The sequence below is a fragment of the Mirounga angustirostris genome, unplaced genomic scaffold (genome assembly GCF_029215605.1).
Source record: "Mirounga angustirostris isolate CCGP_5_RB_7025 unplaced genomic scaffold, mMirAng1.0.hap1 SCAF_9, whole genome shotgun sequence".
In the NCBI taxonomy this organism is placed as follows: Eukaryota; Metazoa; Chordata; class Mammalia; order Carnivora; family Phocidae; genus Mirounga; species Mirounga angustirostris.
In genome coordinates this window covers 52,443,036-52,465,610 of record NW_026991717.1, presented here as the reverse complement: position 1 = coordinate 52,465,610, position 22,575 = coordinate 52,443,036, and the positions used below count along the sequence as shown (strand labels likewise).

Below are 22,575 nucleotides of genomic sequence, written 5' to 3'. Positions count from 1 at the left end.
CATTTGCTTCACACGACAGCACCTAGACTCGATTACCCTCTTTGTCGGTGAGGAAATAAGGCTCTCAGAGGTTAAGAAGTGTGCCCGAGGTCACACAGCTAGTGTCAGACTCAGCTGTGAGCCTGCCTGACTAGGACACCTATGCTCTGGGGGAAAAGCAAGGCTGTTTCCTGTCCTTCCACTATGTGGGAGAGGCAGCACAGTTCTGCCTCCGCAAGGCCTGGTTTCCGAGTTCTTGGAGGACAAGGGCAAGGTCATTTAAGAGCCCGCAGCCCAGCAGACCCCACCAGGTCTATTTTCAGACTTTGAACCCTTGTCTCCCTGGGAGGAAGTAGGCGGGGACAGAAACCAGCAGCGGGCTGGAGGCGACACTGCAGGGAGCCCTGCCCCTGCGACTCAGCTGCGTCCAGGCCGGACATGGTCAGCACACGGGTCTGAATGGGAGACCGCCCGATTCGCAAGAGGAGCTGGAAATCTGGACTCATATGTGAATTCTCTCACTCTGGAAGACATGGTGTGGGCTGAACAGAACACAGCACGCCTTCTGCCCCCCAGCCTGGTGAACGCTCCTGCCAGTGGGGAAGCTGAGCCCTGCAGGTCTTAGGGTGGATGTTCACGACCTCACTTAACCCTAACACCACCCTAGGTGCAGGACCAGCAGGACCCCCACCCCCATTCCATCACACCTGAGGGCCAGAGGCCAACAACAGCGAGTCGTGCCAGATGCGTAATTTGACCCCAGCTCTCGGGGCCTCCAACGCCTCCAACGCCTTGGCTCTTAAATGCTCTAATTCTGAGTGGTTCCCGCCGGCTCCAACCACAGGTTCCCTGAGAGTTGCACTTGACTGAGCCAGGTTGGCTCAGGTTATAATTCCAGGGCAGGGTAAGGGCCTGGATTGTGCTCTAGACAGCTCCAGGGAGACTCAAAGCAGGCGCAGAACCCACACAGCTCGGGCCAGGGGAGAGTCCAAAGGGCCTCGTTGTGCTCCACAGCCCACAGGCCGGGCCAAAGGCAAGGCTCTCTAGAGCGGAGGTAGAATATCAAATATCAGTGATTATCTTCCCGTCCTTTTACACACTGCCTCTCCCAAAAATGGGCCCTCAGATCTAAAGTTCAAAACCCATAGAAAGACCTCAATCTATGACCTAAAATGCCAGAAGCACATCAGCTATGACAGCACTTCCCACGTGAGTGATGCTTATGGTTCTGAAGATGCCTCCACAACTTCTTCCATTTGACCTTCCTAATAACCCTGCGAGAGAGGCCCCAGCTTACAGAGGCAGAGACCGAGTTTGGAGAGGTCTTGTGACTTCCTCAGGGCCATACCCCTGGTGCCACAGTGCTCCGTCCCAGGGTCCTGACCCCCGGCCCCGGGCCTTGCCCACTCTGGGTCCAGAACACGTAGATGCCCCACTGGCTGGGCAATCACAAGTCTTCGTGTTGTTCTGAGAGCAACCTCGAGGCTCACAGCTTTGGCTGTCATCAACTTCCAGGGCTGGTAACTTCTCCTCTGAGGCTGCCGTATTTCCAGATCACACTGAGCCCAGTATCTCTCAAAAGTTGCCTGGCGTGCCTGAGCAAGGGCCGATCCGCGGGACCACGGCACACGGGGAAAGGCGTGAAAGGGTTCGCCCCGGGCAGCAGAACTGTTACTCAGGGAAGAGCTTAGACTTTTAGAGGGGACCATGAATTCACGGGAGGGCAGCAAGCATGCTACTTTTATTATCTCTGAAGTGGATTTTAATGTTAAAATTTTAGTTTAAGATATACTTTAACAAGTTCTTATAAATTTACAGTTACTGTCTCAGGTTTGTTCACGTCACCAAAACCTCAAATTCCTTATTGCGGTGGTCTGCAGGCTTCGTGCATCTGACTCCTGCCTGCCTACCGTTCTCCTCACTCCCTGCTGCTCGTACTCAGCTGCCCTCTTCTCTCCCCCAGCCCCCGCTAACCTCCAGCCCACCCATCCGCTTATTTGCTTATTGCCATCACAAGAAGCTTCCCAATCTCTAGATACCTGCCTGCCTTCTCCACTAAAATTTAAGTCCCAAGAGGGCAGGGGCCATGAGCCTATTCTGTTCCCCAACCACACCCCTCACATGCCTGGCACTTAAATATGTGTTGGATGAATGGAATCACATATCCTTAAAGGACTATTTATTTTTAAGACATTTAAAAACACAGAAAAAAACCAGAATGCTACAGCAATCCCGTAATTCTACCACAATAAAAAAGAGCACTGTTAAACAAGACTATTTCTTTTTAAAAGTCTACTGAGATTCTTACTGGCTGCTCAAATCCTCTTTTTAGCACAAGACAAGGTAAATCATTTACTAGACTGTCCCCGTAATGTATCAGTATTTTAGAACTGTTGACATACGCTATTAATTGGGAGTCACATGCATTAACTCAGAATCTAAATTAAACAAAGTACCTCCCTTGAGGCACTGTCTCGCCTTATCCAGCTATGGAAAGCTGATTCTCTGTACCTGGGTAAAAGTTCAGCATCATCATCATGGTCCATCTGCTCCCTCTGTCCCCCAGCAGGCGGGGGTGGGGGTGCCCAGAGCCAGCTCTCCCCTCTCCATGGGGAGGAGAGGTTGGGTTGCTGCTCGTGGGCCATAGGGGAACACTCCCCAAGGCAGGGGAGACATTCCATGATGCTTTGAATGGAATGAGCTGCCCTCTCCCCCACTGAGAAACCAGGACCAGTCCTGGGAGGGGCGAAGTGTTGGGCATTTGAGGCCAGTTGTTGACAAGCAAAAGCCTAAGCGCCAACAACCCTCAGAGCCTGCCTCCACGCTGGCCTGGCCTCACTCACTCACACTCTGAGGAGTCTACAAGCACCTTGGGTACGCATTTGGCCTTGGATTTAGAAAAGGAGGACCAGGCAAAGAGGAGGAGGAGCACCTCCAGTGTGGTGGGAACTTCGCCCCCAATAGTATTAGAACAGCTGGAGAAGGGCAGGGGTCCGAGAATGGAAGAGGATTCCAGGGTGTGCGAGGCTGGCTGCTCAGAGGCCTGGCTTCGAGTCTACCTCTGACCCTGTGAGCGTGGGCAAGGTGCAAGACCTCTGGGACTGTCATTTCGCCCCTTCGCAATGGGAAAGGGGTGTCAGGGCTCCACACCTCATGGGGCCTCCACAGGAAACAGACGTGGGCTCTCTCACCAGCAGAGCAACCATGGACCCATTTCTGCGTGTAAGCCTTGGTTGTCTCGCCTCTGTCTGAGAAGTTGGTGAGCAAGTGCGTGCGGACCAGCCAGCACGGTAGCCAGCATGTGGTGAGCTCTGGGTGCCGGCAGCTATTAATTCAGCATTTACATAATATGCTCTAAATAAAACACACCGTAGCCCGGGGGGCCGTACTTAACATCCACACATGCAAACATAGAGAACACCATCCTTCTGATCATGTGAAACACAAAAAAGAAACAGAACAAAATGATCTAAAAATAATGGGCATTTGACATTTAAATGAGGGAAGACAGGCTCACGGAAGAGAATCTTACCCATAAATGTCCAAAACACCAATAAAAGTGTGCTGCTTGCCTGAAAACTGCAACGCTTGGTTAATTCTCTCCACAATGAAGTCGAACAGGTGAGCGTAGATCTTTTTGGCCAGTGCGTCCCTGGCATTGACTGCCTGGGGCCTGGTCATGGGCTTCACCACCGTCTCGGAGGTTGTGATGATTTTGCGATTGCACAGCCACTGAGCAACTTTGGCTCTCTCCAGGCCCAGGAGCTCACAGAACACCTTCAGGTGCCTGTCGTCCTCCTTCAAACACAAGCACAAGCCCCATCAGGGCCGTCTGGCCATCGAACCCTGCTCCAGCCCACCCGGCCGGGGCCCCGGGGCCTCCATCTGGGCCTGTACCAGGGACAAGGACGCGCTGGCATGAGAACGCCCAGGCCTAACAAGACAGAGGCAGGCCTGCGAGGAAAGCAGGAGGGCCACAGCGGCATGGAGCCCGCATCAAGGCACTGTGATGATGCCAGGCAGTCCTGGGCCGCGTCCCACCCGGGTTTTCATTCTGGCCAAAGAATGTCCGCAGTGAATAAGGCCAGGGAAGCAATCCTCCCCTTCTGGTGCATGCAGACATGGCCTCAAGGCCCCTCTCTTCCCTTTGCAACATGCCCAGACCACCTGTCCCTATCTGTGTGGTCAGTGTTTGCGTGGGGGGGTCTAGGCCCGAGGTACGTAGATCTCATTGTCAGAGAACCTGACAACGGGGCTCCTTTAACAGAGCTGGCTGCCCGGCTGACAGGAGGAACGTGTGCAAGACTTTTCGTGGACACACAAAGTGAATCTTGCCTCTCTTGCAGCTGGGGCATGAGAGCTGCCCCCCTGGTCAGAGACAAGGAAAGGTCTGTTCCTGTTTGTCTTCAGCCAACATGGACAAGGAGTCCTTGACACCTGGCAAGGAGATGTGACCCTTGTGACTGAGCGCTATCATTCCCCCTGGGCAAGGGAACGTCCCCCTCAGGCTAATCTGTAGAGGTCAACACAGCCAATGGGAAAACCACGTGGCTGCACTTAAAAAGCATCAGATTATAGTGGAGCAAACAATCTAGAAAGTCCTGCCACCTCCTTGCTGTCCACCCACACCCCTTCTGACCAACATCTCAATAACACAAAGCTTGTATTCACCTGCCTGACTTCCCTGGAGAGCAGACTGGCAGAGCCAGGGGCTTTCTTCCTTCTAAGAAGGAACTAAACCATCAGAGTCAAAAACATTGAGCTACAGATGCTGCTGCAGGCAGAAAGGAAAGGGACAGGAATTCTTAAAAAGATGACTTCCGGGGCGCCGGGGTGGCTCAGTTGTTAAGCATCTGCCTTCGGCTCAGGTCATGTTCCCAGGGTCCTGGGATCGAGCCCCGCATCGGGCTCCTTGCTCTGCGGGGAGCCTGCTTCTCCCTCTCCCACTCCCCCTGCTTGTGTTCCCTCTCTTGCTGTGTCTCTCGCTGTCAAATAAATAAATAAAATCTTAAAAAAAAAAAAAAAGATGACTTCCTCCAGATTGGGTCTGCCCAACATTTCAAGTTTCTGATGCAAATGAATGGTATGTATGTTCCAAAGATAGGACCGCTAATTATAGAACTGGTAATTTGCTATGAAGATTCTACATCTTTTTCAGAGACTTTGTCTCCTCAGATTGATAGACAAAGGATTTTTAGTCTATCAATTTTAACTCCTCCTCCAAAATACTACCTTCATAACAAACTTCATGGGACAGAGATCAACACAAGGGCATTTGTTGGGTGGATGTCGCACTTCCAGTCTATGGAGTTTGAGAAGAAGAAGGGCAGAAGCCCACTTCTCAGAGGCAAATGAGAAAGCACAGACAGAGAACCAGCACCACATGCATACCAGGCTCCTAGGCAGGCCCACCATCCCCTCTCCCAGAACCTGCCAGTCCCATGTCAACTGACTAACTCGGTGAGGGCTGGACACGGGGGATTGGGAGGGGTGCTTAGTGTGAGAGCTTGAGGAGAGGGAGAATTACTTCCTGGTCACAGGACAACAGGACTGAAGCACTGAGCCAAAAATCACACGTTCCATCCACTGTTTGGCTCTCTCTCCCCTAAACGGCAGGTACCAGAGAGCTGAGAAATGACCAGTGTACCAAATTATCAACTGTTCCCATGAGTTCTTTGGGGGACAGGAAAATAGACATTGTTATATTATGAACTGAACACTTCCTTCCAAAATTTATATGTTGAAGCCCTAGCCTCCAATGTGTTGCTATTTGGGGTGGGGCCTTTGGGAGGTGATTAGCTTTAGATGAGGTCATAAGGGTGGGGCCCTCACGGTGGGATTAGTGCCCTTGTAAGAAGAGGAAGAGACCAGAGCTCTCTGGGTCCCTCTCTCTGCCGTGAGGACCCAGCAAGCAAGGGGCTGTCTGCAAGCCAGGAAGAGAGCCCTCACCCAGAGCTCAACCACGCTGCACCCTGACCTTGGACTTCCGGCTGCCAGGGCTGTGAGAAGATAAACTTCTGTTGTTAAAACCACCCAGCCCGCGGTGTTTTGTTACGGCCGCGGGAGTTGACAAGATGGACATATATACCCAAAGCTTTAAAGGTCAGGCGACCTCGCAGTCCATAGAAGCATTTTTTACTACGTGTTATTTTCTTCTTTATGTGGATATTCATGAGAAGAACCAAACACACGACGCTACTAAGGATCACTGTTCATGATAGAAACACACACATAAACTTACCCTGTGTTCACTAAAAAAAGAAATGTCCCAGAACTGACAAGGGATTTCCAGAGCGTAAGTCAGCACTGCTGGGGCTGATGTGGGCAAGTGTCAAGAGGTGGGAGGTGTCCTTTCTGCTCCAAATACCCAGTGCACTGAGGGTCCTACACAACCTGCACCCTCTCTCCCCACCCCATTTTCTGGCCTCATCTACCACCCCTTCCTTCACTCACTCCTCTTTGGATATCCTTTTTTTTTTCATGATTTGTCAAATAACAGCTCCTGCCTGAGGGCCTCCGCACTTGCTGTCCCCTCTACCTTGAATGTTCTTTTTTTTTTTTTTTAAAGATTTTATTTATTTATTTGAGAGAGAGAATGAGACAGAGAGAGAGAGCACGAGATGGGGGAGGGTCAGAGGGAGAAGCAGGCTCCCCGCCGAGCAGGGAGCCCGATGCGGGACTCGATCCCAGGACTCCAGGATCATGGCCTGAGCCGAAGGCAGTCGCTTAACCAACTGAGCCACCCAGGCGCCCTACCTTGAATGTTCTTTCCCCCAGTACAGGCAGAAGTCACTTTGTCATCTTCAGGCCTCTGCCCACTGCCACCGTCCCAGCCAGGCTTTGTCTGAATGCTCTAGGCAAGAGGCACGGCCCCTCTGCACCCTGGACTCTGCTTCCTCTTCCTTGCTCATGGCCATCACCAGCCACCAGACCCTGTAATTGGGTTGTCGTGTCTCCCCCCACTTCCTACCCCCAGATCATAAGCCCCACGAAGGGTGACTTGTTTGGTTTGGGTCACTGTTGTTTCTCCAGAGCCTGCAACAGGGCTTGGCATGTAGCAGGTACTTAGTAAAAATTTACTGAATTAAAGAAAAACACACAGAGAAGGCATTTTCCCCTCCTCCACTGTTGTAAGGGGAAGAAGTTCTACTCTTTAAAAGCTACCCTTGGAGTCACTTGCTTCCTTGCTCTGACAACAGGTCTCTCCCGCAGGCCCAATGTGCCTGGTGCTAAAATGCAGAAGCACAGTAACCACGAGACGCTGTATCTGGTGACCCTCTGAACACGGGAAGGGGAAACAAAGCAGCATCTTACACTGACTGAGGACCTCTCCCGGCCCAGCGCTGTGATCCGCACATTGCCCAGATGTAGGATGGCTGCTAGGATCTTAAAAACGTCCATCTGAAAATCCTCCTTGAAACCTGAAGAAACAAATTTCCAAATTAGGATTATTGCATTTCTTCCCTGACTTAACCGCTAGTAAGATAAGCCCTGAATTCTTTCAAGAGACTCTAGTACCATCATCAGTGCCAAGAGCTGGGACAGGAACAGGCAACGGCCCCCAGAGAGCATGTGGTTCTCCATTCTTGCCCGTCTGACATGCAAGGACACAAGATGTGAATGCGACAGCCCAACAGGTTTCCCCTCTTGCCATCGCTGCTACGAGGGCGACACAAAAATTCATACCCAAAGAACCATTTCGTGGTAGGTTCCCGAGCAAAGCAGCTCTCATTTATTCTATGTGATGTGCTTCCTTTATTTTTACTGTGGGTTTTCTCTTCTTTTTAAAGATTGATTGATTGATTATTTGACAGAGAGAGACACAGCGAGAGAGGGAACACAAGCAGGGGGAGAGGGAGAGAGAGAAGCAGGCTTCCCGCCGAGCAGGGAGCCCGATGTGGGACTCGATTCCAGGACCCTGAGATCATGACCTGAGCCGAAGGCAGACGCTTAACCGACTGAGCCACCCAGGCGCCTCGAGATCCTTGAATTCTTCTTGTGGTGGGGTGCTGGGTGGATTCCATTTTCCCCTGCAGCTCCGTGCACTGCTCTCTGCCCCAGGGGGCTGAACTATCCGCATCAAGGCCATGGGCTCTCGTGCCCTCTGGCCTCTGGTTGGGTGTGACCAGTAAGGACCCTGGCAGGAGATCAGAGATCGGGAGGGGAGAAGTACTGGAGGGGTCACCCCCGTTTCTCTCCCTGCAAAGTTGCCTCAGCTTGTCAGGGTTGCCAACTGACAGGTCACTGCTCCTGGTCTGCTGCTGACTTTCCCCAGCCCTCCTTTCTGGCTCCAGTGATACCCCTCCGCCCAAACAGGAAAGAGCAGCAAACAGCTCTGCTGCTGCCCCCGGCCCCCTACTGCCCCCTATCGCTCCCCCAGACCTGCCCCCATCTCTATAGCTGGTCCCTTCATAGATAAACCCTCCTCCTTCCACCCTAACCTAAATGGGCCCTGTATTTCCCTTTGGGACCCTGCCTGCTAGAGGTAGCATATAAATTATGAATATATAACATATTTAGCCACCATGGGGCATTGGCACATTTCCTGGAGCCAAAAATAAACTAAACTAGCTATTAGGAAGGACTCTGTGTCTGACACCCGCAAATCACAATGGAGAACCTGCGGGTTGTGAGCAGGGCGTTGCTAGGTCAGGACCGCAGAGGGGCAGTAGGGTGGGTGGGGGCAGGCACTGACTGGCGCCATGACGCTGCAGGGCACTGAGGAGCGGGGAGACACACTCGGAGGGTGGGCCGGGCTCATTCGTGCCCACGTCCATGCTCCCCGGTCTGCGTGGGAAGGGCAGCTGTCATGGGCACCTATGATGCACCCCCGGCCCCCCCAGGCAAAGAGCAGCAGGCCCTAAATGCTGAGTAAGAGCTGCGCAGCCACCCTCTGCTTCTCACTTGGGGACACCTGGATTCTTCCAGTAGCAGCTAGGTCATGTTCTTAAATAATTTCAGAACCTAGAGAGTCTTCTTTCCTTCAAAGATTTAAACAAAATCCAAGTTGCAAAAGATTTCAAGCCAAAAATATACAGAAGACTCCAGCTCAGCCCGAGTCCAGACATTTGCTGCCTTCCCATTTGAAGGTAACACCTCCACTTGAAGGACAGACGCCGCTACCGGAAATCACCCCCCTACCTCCCCCGCTTCCCGGGCCGTCAGCATGATAACCAGCCAGTAAGTGAGGAGGAAAAACAACCAAAAACATGCCATTTGGGAATCTTCGGTTCGGCATTCCTACTCACCGCGTGACCCTCCTAGAACTAAATCACTTAACGACGCCATATGAAAGTGAAGTAATTCCAAAGCGATGATGTGAAAGAGACAACTTAAGATGTTAGTGGAGTAATTCTCTTTAGTGAGACAAGGACATGCAAAAGCACTGCTGGCCCGAGTTCAATTTCATTGAGAAGCACAATGGTCAAGTACCTTGAGCCTGAGGTCCAGGCTAGGTATGACTCCTTCCAGGGTGTTCTTTCTGTGAGAGATTAAATGGCCAGGCAGAGACCAAAGGGCGAATTAAATGAGAGTCAGCAGAACAAAGGAAAGGAGGTTTTGGTCAAAATGCATCCCCTGCTGCTTCCTAAGGGGTAACTCGAGCTAAGGTGCCTCAGGAGCAGAACCGGAAGGGAAAGCAAATGGAACTCTGTGCCAGACACTGGCCCAAGTACTCTCCATGTATCATCTCATCTAATGCTTACAACAACCATATGAAGTGCCATTATGGTTTCCTTTTTATGGAGGGAGAAACTAAGGCATAGAAGGGTTAGGTCATCCTGGGCATGTCATATCTAAGCAGTTTAATACAATATGTGAAAAAAACCCATGGAGTTCATGAAGTCATCCTAGCTTCACCCCCCTGTGTGCAAACATGGAGGCCCCCTGAAAGCCCCATGCCAAGCAAAGAAATTAGAGCAGACTCCAGAGGTCCATTTACTGGGCGTGTGGGGAAATGGATTTGCATACTGAGCTAGATGACCTTGCCACTAATTTCCCTATACTAGCTCTATAACAAACCACAGCAGTGGGCAAATCAACCAAATACTTATTTGGCGATTACATTTTTAAAAAGGGTGGTCTGCCCTAATATGCTATAAGCCTACGTACAATTCAAGTTAGGTGGTTTCCCCTTGAGATCTCCATCTAAGAAGAGAACACTGAGGGGCGCCTGGGTGGCTTAGTCGTTGCATCTGCCTTCGGCTCAGGTCATGATCTCTGGGATCAAGCTCCACATCAGGCTCCCTGGGATCGAACCCAAGTTGGCCTCCCTGCTCATCAGGGAGTCTGCTTCTCCCTCTCCCTCTGCCGTCCACCCCCACCCCCGCTTGTGTGCTCTCTCTCTCTCAAATAAATAAAATCTTAAAAAAATAAGAAAAGAAAAAGAGAACACTGAGACACAAACAAGAGAACATGGCCAGCAGGACAAGCAGCATGCCACATTCTCACACTGTTAGGAGAAACACGATTGTTTAGAACTTCCCGGGTGATGGAAATGTTCTGAATTTGTGCTGGCCAATAGGGTGGCTATTTGCCACGTGTGCTTATGAGCACTTGAAACATGCCTTACGCAACTGAGAAACTGAATTTAAAGGTTATTTCAAAATGAAATGCAAACAGTCACTGTGGCTGGTGGCCACTGTGCTGGATGGCTCAGGTTTAAAGACCATGACCTCAACACACAGTATGAGGTCATTGGTTGTGGGGGGGTCACAGGATGATGGCAATCTCAAAGTCACAGGGAGGTAACACTGGTTCCTCTCCACAACAGTAAACGGACCTCTGCAGTCTGCTCAAATTTCTTCGCCTGGCATGCATCATTGGGGGACTTCCATGGGGAGACACACAGGGCCGAAGCTAAGATGGCTTCATGAAGTCCATCCATGAATCTTCACATATTGTAAGAAAATTCTAAGGAACCATCAGCTATGTTCACTCTATCATCTAAGACAAAGGGCAGCAAATGTTTTCCTGTTAGGCTTTGTAGGCTGTTTGGTCTACATCACAATTACTCAACTCTGCCACCGCAGCATGAAAACAGCCATGGACCACACTTAAACAAATGAGTGTGTCTATGTTCCAATAAAACTTTATTTACAAAAAGAGGCAGCAATCTGCTGACCTCTGGTCTAGGACGTTTTTTAGTGATTCATGCAGTGAAGTCATGCTTTCATTAAATATATACTGATTTCTCATATTGATATAGCATGCCATAGCTCATAAACTACTTTATTTTTTAAAAATTTATTTGAGGAGATAGCATGTGCACACATGTGCAGGGAGAGGGGCAGAAGGAGAGGGAGAGAGAATCCTCAAGCAGACTCCCTGCTGAGCACAGAGCCTGACACGGGGCTCAATCCTAGGACCCTGAGACCATGACCTGAACGGAAATCAAGAGTTGGCTGCTCAACGGACCGAGCCACCCAGGTGCCCCCATAAACTGCTTTAGACATTATCTCTTAATCCTCACCACATCCCTAATAGCTATGGAGCAGAGCGCAGTGGGCAGCCAACACGATTAATAGCCACAAGAGGCAAAAGACTGTTTTACAGTACTTCCGCACAAAACTTTGGGGGACTTTGTCAAAACATCTAGGCCAGGGGTGCAAGGGTGGGCCAGGTGAGGCAAGCCAGGTGCCAGGGGCCGACCCTGCATTTGCGCCACCCTGAGAGTGAGCACCTGAATGCCTCCTTCAAGTTCATGCCCTAGTTGTCTCTCCTGCCTCACCCTAGTCCTGGCCTGGCTGGTATGGACATTTGTGCAAATAATCTAATTTGTGTGAGACCATGAAAAAAATTGCTGCTGCTGATCTCTAAAGATTAAGAAAGGTTCCATGGAGAAGGGGATGGTGTTGCTCAAAGAATGGCTAGGGCTTGGACAATAGGGAATAGTGACTGAGGGCAGGCAGTCATACTGAGCAAGCACCTGCTACGTGCTCAGCCTGGTACCAGGGGCTTTCCCATACGTCTCCTTACCAGTTATTACGAGAGCCCTGTGGGTAAGGAATATGGCCATTTTATAGATCGGGAAACTGGGTCTCAGAAAGGGCAACCTCCTTAGAGTCCTGCCAATTAGGTTTTGAATGATATTTATTTGACCTCAAAGCCTACTCTATTTCTCTTATATCATTTTGGTGTGGGGTGAAATATTATAGAGGTGGCAGGGAGTGTTGGAAGGGTAGAGGTGGGAAGGAGGACAGGGCATGTGGACCAAGGTCCCACCGGGACCTGCCAGAGCGAGGCTGCCTGATCCCTCCTCATACATGGTATTCCTTCTCAGTAGAGCACATTATCAAAAGATACAATTATGACTTCAACTACTTTAAAAAATATTAATCAGTACCAAAAGTGTTTATCTCATTATTATAAACTATTTAAATTGCCCTTCTCCGTAAATTGGTTTGGAAGGGCGGGGGCACCTGGGTAGCTCAGTCGGTTAAGCATCTGACTCTTGATCTCTGCTCAGGTCTTGATCTTAGGGTCATAAGTTCAAGCCCTGCCTTGGGCTCCAGACCCAGTGTGGAGCCTACTTAAAAAAAAGAAAAGAAAGAAAGAAAAAAAAAAAGCAATTTGGAAGGGAAGGGGCAGAATTAGATGGTAATTCTACTTAGAAAACCAACCAGATTTCATTCTCAATTATCCAAATGTTTCATTCTCAATTATCCAGAAGAGTAATCTTGCCTATTACTCTGATATATTTAACCTCGAATTCTTTGCCTTTTACATTTAAATATAGTCACCCAACCACAACAATGAAAATAACTTGGTGAAACAAATATTTTCTATAAGATGTAAAAACAGTCTGTGGTCTCACACTGATCGGAAGCTTTGACACTTAGGTGTTAACGTCTACACTAATACACTATGAGAAAGTAGATGATAATTTTTATCAATGCCATTTGGTAGACACTTCCCAAACATGAGCTCCATGTGGGAAAAGCAAGGTGGAGAAAGACCAAGCAATCCAAGATTTTGTTTTCTGTATAAAAATGTGGTAAGAGGGGCACCTGGTGGCTCAGTTGGTTAAGCGTCTGACTCTTGATTTCAGCTTGGGTCATGATCTCAGGTCATGCGGTTGAGCCCCATGTTAGGCTCGGGCTCAGTGGGCAGTCTGCTCGGGATTCTCTACTTCTCGCTCTGCTCCTCTCTGCCCACCCCCCGCCCCAACCTCCCATTTGTGCTCTCTTGTGTTTTCTCCCACTCTCTCTCACAAAAAAAAAAAAAAAAAAAGTGAGACTCCTCCATTCCCCTATCATAAAATGGGGGAAATACCAGTGTTTACCTCATAAAGTACTTGTATATTAAGCAAGCTGATACAGGTAATGAAGTGCTTAGGATGATGCCTGGTAGTTCCATGTAAGTGTCTGCTATTTTTATCAGGTCAGGTAGGGTCAACATGACCCTCCCGGTCTGCTGCACCAGTCTTCTCCGAAGTCAGTCCAGAGGAGGAGCCTGAGAGCACCCACAGGGCTGACAGCCCATGTTGCTCACTGCAAACCATCGAGCCTGAAGGCAAAGGAGTTAACATCTAGATCTTTTAAGGGAAAAGCACAGTCTTGACCACTTGGCCATCAAATATACTGATTAGCTCAACCCAAGATTAGAATTTATTAGGAGTCTTTGGAACACGCACCTGCTGGGCATCCCTGCCTTTCATTTTTGTTTTTTAAAGAGAAAATGGCCACACGTTGCCTAGGCTATGTCCACTTACCCAGCAGTGTGAAGGTCTTCCGAGTCTCCGCCATGTCTGCTCTGTCATTCACACCCTCAATGACAGTGCTGCCTCCCATTCTTGTGTAGTTAAATTCTTCTGCACTCCCTGAAACCAAAAGATTGCTGTCTGTGACACAGAAATTTGTACACACATGTTTATCAGAAGGTAGGAAGCTCACACATAATACACTAGAGGAAGCACTTGACACACGTCGCTCCATTTATTCCTTAGAATTCTATGTGACAGATGCAAAAGCTGAGGCCCAGAACAGTGGCACCACAGCTGATGTGGGGCAAGAAGTTGAACACGGGCCTGTTTGACTACAAAGCTGCTGGGTTTTGTTCCCATATCTAACTATTTTACACAGATTTACTGTGGATTACCGACCACAGAATAAACTATACATGGTTAAGATGTAGACTCTGATGAGTTTTGATATATGTATACCCTAATGAAATCACCACCACAATCAAGAGAATAACCATAGGCACACCTAATACTTGAATAGTAGGTGAGCCTTCAGAAAGCTCTCCCAAATTCACTCTTCATAGTCTGTTTGGCAGACAGGCATGGGTGTTATCTTTATACGAAATCTGATTTCGTATAAAGGAAATTTAGATTCTTCACCAGTGCAAGCAACTTCTCCACGATTGGAGTGTGTGCATTCAACTCCGACACACTGGACAATTCTATCGTCCAACACAGCACAAGCAACCAAGACAGGAGAGCCGTGACGGCACGGGAATCAAGCTGTTTGCACTAAAGGACAAATAGTTCTGCTGTCCCTGCAATATGATTAGTTGGAACTATAAATAATAATGACCTTGAGTCATCAAGGAAGCTCAAATGATGACAGAGACACTCTGTCTCAGAAGACAGGGAAATATGTCATACATGCTGGAAAACAGCCATCCAAGGATGTTCAGATAAAGAAAAGTTTAGGGATTTGACAGCACCAAGTCCCAGGGGTCAGGAGGCCTTATTCAGGTGGTTCTAGCTAGATGACCATCATCACCCATGAGCTTGGAAAAAACCCCTGGAGTTGAAGGGTCTCTTCTCCTAGAGCCACCCTGCCCCTCAATCTATCCCCTTAGTTAGATGCATCAATTCTACCCCCAAAACCCAAGGATCTATCTTTGGACAGAACATTTTTTAAGTGATATTACTATAAGAAGAAATCAACCTTGGGGCACCTGGGTGGCTTAGTCGGTTAAGTGTCTGCCTTTGGCTCAGGTCATGATCCCGGGTCCTGGGATCAAGCCCCAAGTCAGGCTCCCTGCTCTGCGGGGAACCTGCTTCTCTTTCTCTCTCTGCTCTTCCCCACCCCCTCGCTCATGCTCTCTCTCTCTCTCTCACTCTGCTCTCCCTTTCTCAAATAAATAAAATCTTAAAAAAAAAAAAAAGAAGAAGAAGAAGAAATCAACCTGGAATTTAAGCCCCTACATAAAAGAGAGACACTTCCATGCATTATCCATCACATACCCAATTTAAGATGTTTAAATTCCGACTGCTGGGCAGATGCACAAAGCTGATAAAAAATGTGGTAATTTCGTTCATTTTCTGACTGTAAAATAAAGAAAAGTCCTGATATTATATCAGCCCTTTACAAGTAAAAATATGAGGTTTTTAATGGAGGGGGCTTAGATGGCTAACCCTGACTGACAATTCTCTTCTCATGGACACTGACATTTACCTGGGTTTTTTCTTCTGGTCAATAACACTGTGACCCAACCTGTTCCCTCTCTGCTGGCTCAAGATCACTTTCCAGATAAGGACGCCAGAGAAAGTGTTATTAAATGAAAACATTCTGTGACATGAGAATAATGTAATTTGCACCAGTGAAATTTTTTAAGAAACTCCCTGCAATACAAGGCTTACTGTTACTCTCTTGGGCCAAAACTATGAGAATTTTCTCCACTTGACTGACAGAAAAGCCTTTCTCTTAAACTCCCCCCACTAGCTGTAAGCCCAGTCCCTTCCTGGTAGGAAAGCCAGTCTAACAGCTTTGTCTGTTTCAAGCAGTTTTTGTGTTCTAGAAAGATAAACTTGATTGCTAAACTCTAAGGATCTTTTAAGTATCCAAAATTAAAAATCATAATTTTTCCCTTCAGTGGATTCGTATCACTCCACTGATACTGCATCTGTCAATTTTTTGTTTTTAAGAAACAGAAAAAAAAATAAGCCAAGATGCAAATGAAAGACAGGAAACTTTCTTCTTCAAGTCACAGAGCAATGTAGGTTGTCTAATGAGTATGTAAGTGTAAACAGTACCTTAAAAGTTGGGAAAAAGGAAATTTAACTACTATTTTTATTCTTACTTGAAAGACGACTCTGGATTTCTCCAGCAGGTAAGTTCTCATGTTGGCTCCTATAATTTGATTTCTCTCATCAAAACTGATTTCTGTGTATTTCCCAAACCGACTACTGTTGTCGTTGCGGGTGGTCTTGGCATTTCCGACAGCCTACAAAACACAGGCCTCTCAATAATGTTAAAAAGATCTTTGCACAATACTAGGGGAGCAGTTTTAATAAAACCCAATCCTGTGTGCTGGGGAAAGGTCTGACTAGTAGAGGGAGGTGGGGGTGGGGAAGGAAAGCAGTCCAAAGCTCGCGGGGAGCATGACACACCCTCAGCCTGCCATTCAAAGCTCGCCTCCGTCTTGCTGGGAGACACTGGGCAGGATTAGAAAGAGCACAGGTTCTGATGTTTCATGGCTCCAGGTTCCTTTTCTGCTATCTGTACAATGCCGGAAAAGTTATTTTATCTTTCCAAGGCTCCATTTCTTTATCATAATATGGGAATAATATGCATCTTGCAGAGTTGGGAGGATGACCTAAGATAATGCAAAGGGCCTCAACACATCCACGTCCTGAATATTACAGATGCTCACTTAAAAGAACACATCGCTCATCCAAACTTTATTTCTATCCTTATCTCTTACCACTTCCCTACTCAGACCTTCCACTCAACCAAAAAACTGCCCTCTCCCATCCTTTCCATGTTCTGGCATGATTTTTGCTTTTTTACTTCTACTCTTGAATTCTGTCTCTCCTCTACCCATCCCCCCCGCCCCCCCCTTCCTGAGAACTCTCCATCTGGAAGTACCCTTCTCATGCACACAAACTAATCTTCCTGCCCGGCTTATCATGCTTTCTGACGACACATATTTACTGAGTCCCAGCTATAGGCCACATGCTCGGGTGGCAAAGGTGAGCCACGTGGACATGGCCCTGTCTTTCTGGAGCTTACCATCTAGTGGGCGGGACCAACCCTAAACAAATAATCACATAAATTTATCCACTGGGCAGTGCCTCTGGACAACTTTTCTATTGCTCTTAGATTGTGATCTATGTTTCCATTTAACTTAAAAGTACATTTATGTTAGAGGAGTCTTAAGACTTGGGGACTGGGACTTACCCTTTTCCATCACTTCCTGTATTACCTGACATAGTGGCTTAAACAAAACAGGTGATCTGATACATATTCGTTGATGATTCTGATTTGAGAAAACAGAGAGAGGAGGTCTAGGAATCTAATGGTCTTAATTTTTTGCTGTGCTTCCAAATAAATCTAAGTCAATCCTTTTCCCATTTTGCAAAGCAGCCGGAGTTGGCCTCTGGGCATCCCCTGAGCCTCTCAGATGCCCCTTCTCCCTTGAGGGCTGGCTCCTTTCTCCTGAGTGCCATCACAGCTGGCCTTGTCCACACCTCTGACCTGGTTAGTGTTGGGCAGATGGATCAGCTCTCAGGGAGGGGAGGAGGAAGAGTCTTTTTTTTTTTTTTTTAAAGATTTTATTTATTTATTTATTTGAGAGAGAGAATGAGATAGAGCATGAGAGGGGGGAGGGTCAGAGGGAGAAGCAGACTCCCTGCCGAGCAGGGAGCCCGATGCGGGACTCGATCCCGGGACTCCAGGATCATGACCTGAGCCGAAGGCAGTCGCTTAACCAACTGAGCCACCCAGGCGCCCAGGAAGAGTCTTGATACGTGGCACTGGCCAATCTTTAAGGTGTAAATACTCCCACCATGACTGATGTCGAACTGCCACAGGTTTTACAGTCGGCTTGCAAAAAAAAATTCTGAATATTTACCAGTCAGCTCATGAAAGCTGGTGCGCTTGCTGGAGAACACCACTGGTCTCAGCACACCAGTGCTGCCTATGGTTGAGGACATTTCCTTTGGGATAGAAATGCAGACAGGGGACTCCTGAAATCCGATTTCTAGCCCAGCAGATTGCGGAGAGAGCCTCGGCGGCAGCAGTCTCCACCCCAAGCTCCTCCAAATCCCACCAGAGAACAGGCCTCCTGGCTCTTTCCTGCCCTCACTTCCACGGTCTTTAAAGGGGAAGGACTCAAGTTAGCCGAGACAACACATGCACCCACCAACCCACTTCTCCCTCATTCCACACTGTCGCCTGTGACCCTGCTCCCCACCCCCGCAGGCTGCATACCTCAGTTATGGGGTTCGACGCCAGAACCTTGTCCTCCACGTGGGTGTTAGTGCTGGACTTGCTGACGGTGGCGAAGTACCTCATGGCGTAACGAGCGGACACAGTCTTTCCAGCACCTGACTCCCCACTTACAATTATTGACTGATTTTTATTGTTTCTGAAGCAAATAAGAGTATTTTTAAAATGCTCATTTCTTCCTATTAAAAAGGCAATAGATACTCAGTAAGAAAAATGCAGACAAGCAGAAAGAAGGCAAACTGTTTCATTACTCTAAGGTAACTATTTTTTAACATTCCAGTGAATTTCCTTCTAGTCTCTTTTTTTCTATGTGATCAAGCTGAACACACAACTCTGCTTCCTGCTCTGTTCCCCATGTTGAGGTTCCCTCATACCACTCCTAGGTCAGTGATCTGCTAGGAGGACCCACAGGACTCAGCACATAGCCATATTCATGGCTAAGATTTATTATAGCAAAAGGATATGCAGTAAATCTGCAACAGGGAAAGACACAGGGGGACAAATCCAGAGGAAGGCAGGCATAAACACTTTATTCCTCCAGCAATGAGTTATGACAACCCATGGGAAGTGCTGTCATCCAGAGAAGCTCTTCAGAGATTCAGGACCCAGGGTTTTCACCGGGGGCTGATCATGTAGGCATCCTCTGCAGAGCACATACCAAACTTCCAGATGATCAGAAGGAAAGTAGGTGCTCAGCAAGAACTCCATCATTTACACAAACAATTTAGGTACAGTGCGTCACTCTCATCAATCAAGCACAGTGGGAAACTTCCTAAAATCCAAGTTCCCAAAGGCTAGCCCTGGGCCAACCCTGCAAGCAGGCCTCTGAAGATAGCTGTCTCGGGACCAGGTCAGCTCCTCTCTGTGTATCCCCACATAAACATAAAACATCTTAAAGACATTATTTGGAGAGCAATTATTCAAAATGTGATTGGGAACATATGTGCTCAGTAAACCGACATGTTCTATATAATTTAGAGATCTTAAAAAATGTATTTCATATCATGAGATGATAGAACCATACTATAATGCTGTTCTAGGTATCCAGCATCGCTTGTATACTAGGTACCACATGAATACTTTATAAGGATTCTCATTTAAGCCTTGAAAAAAATCCTACGCCACATATACCCATGTAAACAGAAGACTACAATAGTGACTCAAAAAGGTAAAGTGACTTGACCCAGTACACAGAGCATGTAGCCTCCCTGTGAACACTGGGAGGACCTCAGAGATAGAGCTCCTATCTAAAAAAGCCAGCCTGTGAGGAGGTGAGTGACAGACACCCCCAGTATCCCTTGGCCAGGTAGAACAGGAAGGGGGTTCTAAAACCAGGCTCTTCTGACTCCCAGTTTAGCATCAGCAAGTCCAATATAAACCTACCTTATGTTCAGTACTGTTAGAATTAGACCTCAAGAGAAAACGGGCTCTTCGAGCTTGAACCTGGCTCAGCCCTACGGCTCCAGTGAGCTCATACTGCTGACACCCAGGAGCAGCCCTGGCCCAACAGGTTGTGAACTTCATTAACTCCATGAACTTCAATCACAGAGATGCCCACGAGACCTACAGGGAGCCAGGGCAAATCCCAGAACCATGGTTGTTTTATAACTGGAAAGAAACATGCTGTAGCAGAGACCAAAGTAATTGGTCATTAATTGGTAAATCTCTACCCAACATTTATCCTTTTCTTCCTTCTTAGAAACTATGTCTCAATTTTCAGTGGGCACACTGCTGCCCATATGAAAGACTATATATCCCAGCCTAGGCATGGCCGTGGGATTAGGTCCTGGCCAATGAGCTGTGAGCAGAGGTGTTTCATGGAGCACACACTTCCCCTCTGACACTCTGTCGCCTAGAATATGGAGGAGATGGCTAAGTATTAGCCTGCCCCCAGGAGGAGAGCCTCACTCCAGGGACAGAGGATCTAGAAGGCATTGGGTCCCTGACAACTGGTAGAGGTGCCCCACTAGTCCCAGACTGCCCATCAGCCCATCAGTCTTTTTTGCAGGAGAGAACCATACACAGCTACCTGGTTTATGCCACCATTCTTTTCCCCCGATTATAAGCAGTGAAACATGAATGGGTGCTCTCCGAGTGTCTGGCTCACAGATGAAGACACTAAAGGTGAGGAAGCTCAGATGCTGTGCCCGGGATTATGTGGTAAATAGTTAGCAGGTCCAGGCCCTGTGCCTCGGGTTTGCATTCATGAAATGAGGGAAATTATGGCAGCTCAACGGACCTCACAGGGGTGTCGCAAGACTTAAAGGAGACCACTGCCTGGAAAGTTCTTCTGCAAACCATAAAAGGGTCTACAAAGATAAGATGGTGTTTCTACTCTTCATACTTTACAGATGAGGACATTGAAGCCGAAGGAATAGTTATGGGAAAAATAAATTACACGTGGAGTCAAAAACCCTGAGCACACATCCCAGCTATGTTTGCTGGGTGGACTTGGGGGGGGGGTGACCCCCAAAACTCAGCTTCCTGCTCAGGCATCTCCATCACAGGCCAGTCTGAGAGCACCCACGATGATGTACGGGAACGTATGCACAGTGCCTGGTCCACAGGAGGCTTTTAATAAATGTTTGCTAGCAAAACAAGAACTCCATGGGGCCATACAAAACACAGGTGGCAAAATTAGGATAAAACTCCAAATCTTCTACATCTAAAACCTGTGCTCATCTATCATAAAATTTTGCTGGCCCGGATGGGGGAAAAAGCTTAAGCAGCTCACAGTGGAGAATAAATCAATATTCCTCCAACCAAACACACCGCAAGAGAAGCATCTGCCATTCCCAGATTGGTAGGTTTGACTTTTGACTACCTAGAAGGAAGAAAAACCAGGAAACTTGGTCTAGACAGGTTACACATGCAGTCATTTGCTACTACGTTATAGGTAGTCCGCTCCACCGGAAGTCCCCTCTGGTCTCATGGTCACCTTTAATAAGACCAATGCCAGAGGTTTCCCCTCCACTGTGAGGGCCCAGCACACGCAGGGGCAGGGCCCTGGGAGAGAAAGAGGAAGCCCTGCCCAGCAGGAGGCTACCTGGCCATCTGCTTGTAAGCCTCTTCTGCCACCGCAAATACATGCGGGTCCATATCGCCCATGTTCTGCCCGCTGTAGGCGTGGATGATGGCATCTCCGTAGATCGGCAACTGCTTGTAAGGATTCATGGCCACCAAAATGATTCCTGGGGAAAGATGTCCAATGCAGTGCTGGGGGTCTTACTGCCACCTGCTTCTCCAGGTTCTTTGGAGCAAGCCCAGCTCTGCCAGTTATTAAACCTGCCGTGTGACTTTGGGCAGGTCACCTAATGCTCTGAATCTCAGTTCCCTGTGGATGCCACCCACATTTCTGGATAACTGTCAGGGTTGGAGGAGATGACAGATGGGAATGCCCTAAAACTGAAAGGTTTTACAATTCTCAATGTAAATATAATGATAACATCATTGCCCAAAATAAGTAATAAATGTATCAAATCCAACGAGAAACTCAAACATAAGCTTTATCCAGATATATTTTTCTTGGGATCTGATCTTAATTCTTGCGAAAGATTTTCCCCACCTTAGACACTTCTGTTTACAACAGACTCTTGAAGATCAAATGTGTGTGCTTGTTAGATAGAAATCTGGGCAAATGTCTAGGTCTGAGTACACATTTTGGCGGAAGTCAACATCTCTAACGTAAACATGAACTAAAATGTACTCAGGACACCCTAGACAGCAAGCGCAGTATTTCTGGGTCATTCCTGCTCTCTTAGAATCGCTCTCCTTACCACTGTAGGTGTAAATGAGTTTGGATTCTGCAAAGCGGACTCTGAGATTGTGGAGCACCGCGGGCTCGTGGAGATAGCTGAGGGCTGTGAGGTCATTCTCACCCACGAGGATGTCCGGGTTCCGAAGCGGAGGCAGGGATTCTGGATCAGTGGAATAATCCAGCTCCTGTGGACAAAGATAAAATTAAAGTTCTGGAAGTAAAAGACTGGGTGTTTCTGAACTCCTGTCCTCTGTCCTATCTGCCCCCCTTTTGGAGTGATCCCTGACACTCTAAAAACAAACTTATGTACCGCAAAGAGAAAACAATTTCCATGACTGACTCTTGGGAAATGGGAGCCAGGGGACCAGGGTATTGGCTGTGTGCCCTAGGGCAAGTCACTCACCCTTTCTGGGCCCTTCTCTCCTCTGTGAAAAGACTGGGTGGAGCTACAGGACCTCAGTGAAGCCTCAATGAGAGGTGACAGGGAAGCCACATGGGCAGGGACGTGGGCACGCCATCCCCAACTCTACCACAGGGGGTCCACTTGTCCCCCACTTGTATGTAGTTTAGATGCTGAGCGCCATGAACGTTTTGCTTGAAAACAGTGTTCTGCTGGGTGGTGAGGAGTGTCTGAAGGAGCCCATGTGGGTGACAGTC

The 22,575-nt window shown here is 48.2% G+C and overlaps 1 protein-coding gene across 1 annotated transcript in view; it reads right to left on the bottom strand.

The window, feature by feature from the left end:
- The window catches only part of MYO5C (myosin VC), an 80,980-nt gene that overhangs the window by 53,589 nt on the left and 4,816 nt on the right, over positions 1–22,575 (bottom strand). The window contains exons 2-9 of the mRNA XM_045900061.3: positions 21,938–22,103; positions 21,208–21,352; positions 18,144–18,300; positions 16,012–16,155; positions 15,176–15,257; positions 13,691–13,798; positions 7,294–7,400; positions 3,512–3,777 (exon numbers count right to left, since the gene is read on the bottom strand). Coding sequence (XP_045756017.2) covers positions 3,512–3,777; positions 7,294–7,400; positions 13,691–13,798; positions 15,176–15,257; positions 16,012–16,155; positions 18,144–18,300; positions 21,208–21,352; positions 21,938–22,103 — 1,175 coding nt within the window. The remainder of the gene's footprint in view (positions 1–3,511; positions 3,778–7,293; positions 7,401–13,690; positions 13,799–15,175; positions 15,258–16,011; positions 16,156–18,143; positions 18,301–21,207; positions 21,353–21,937; positions 22,104–22,575) is intronic.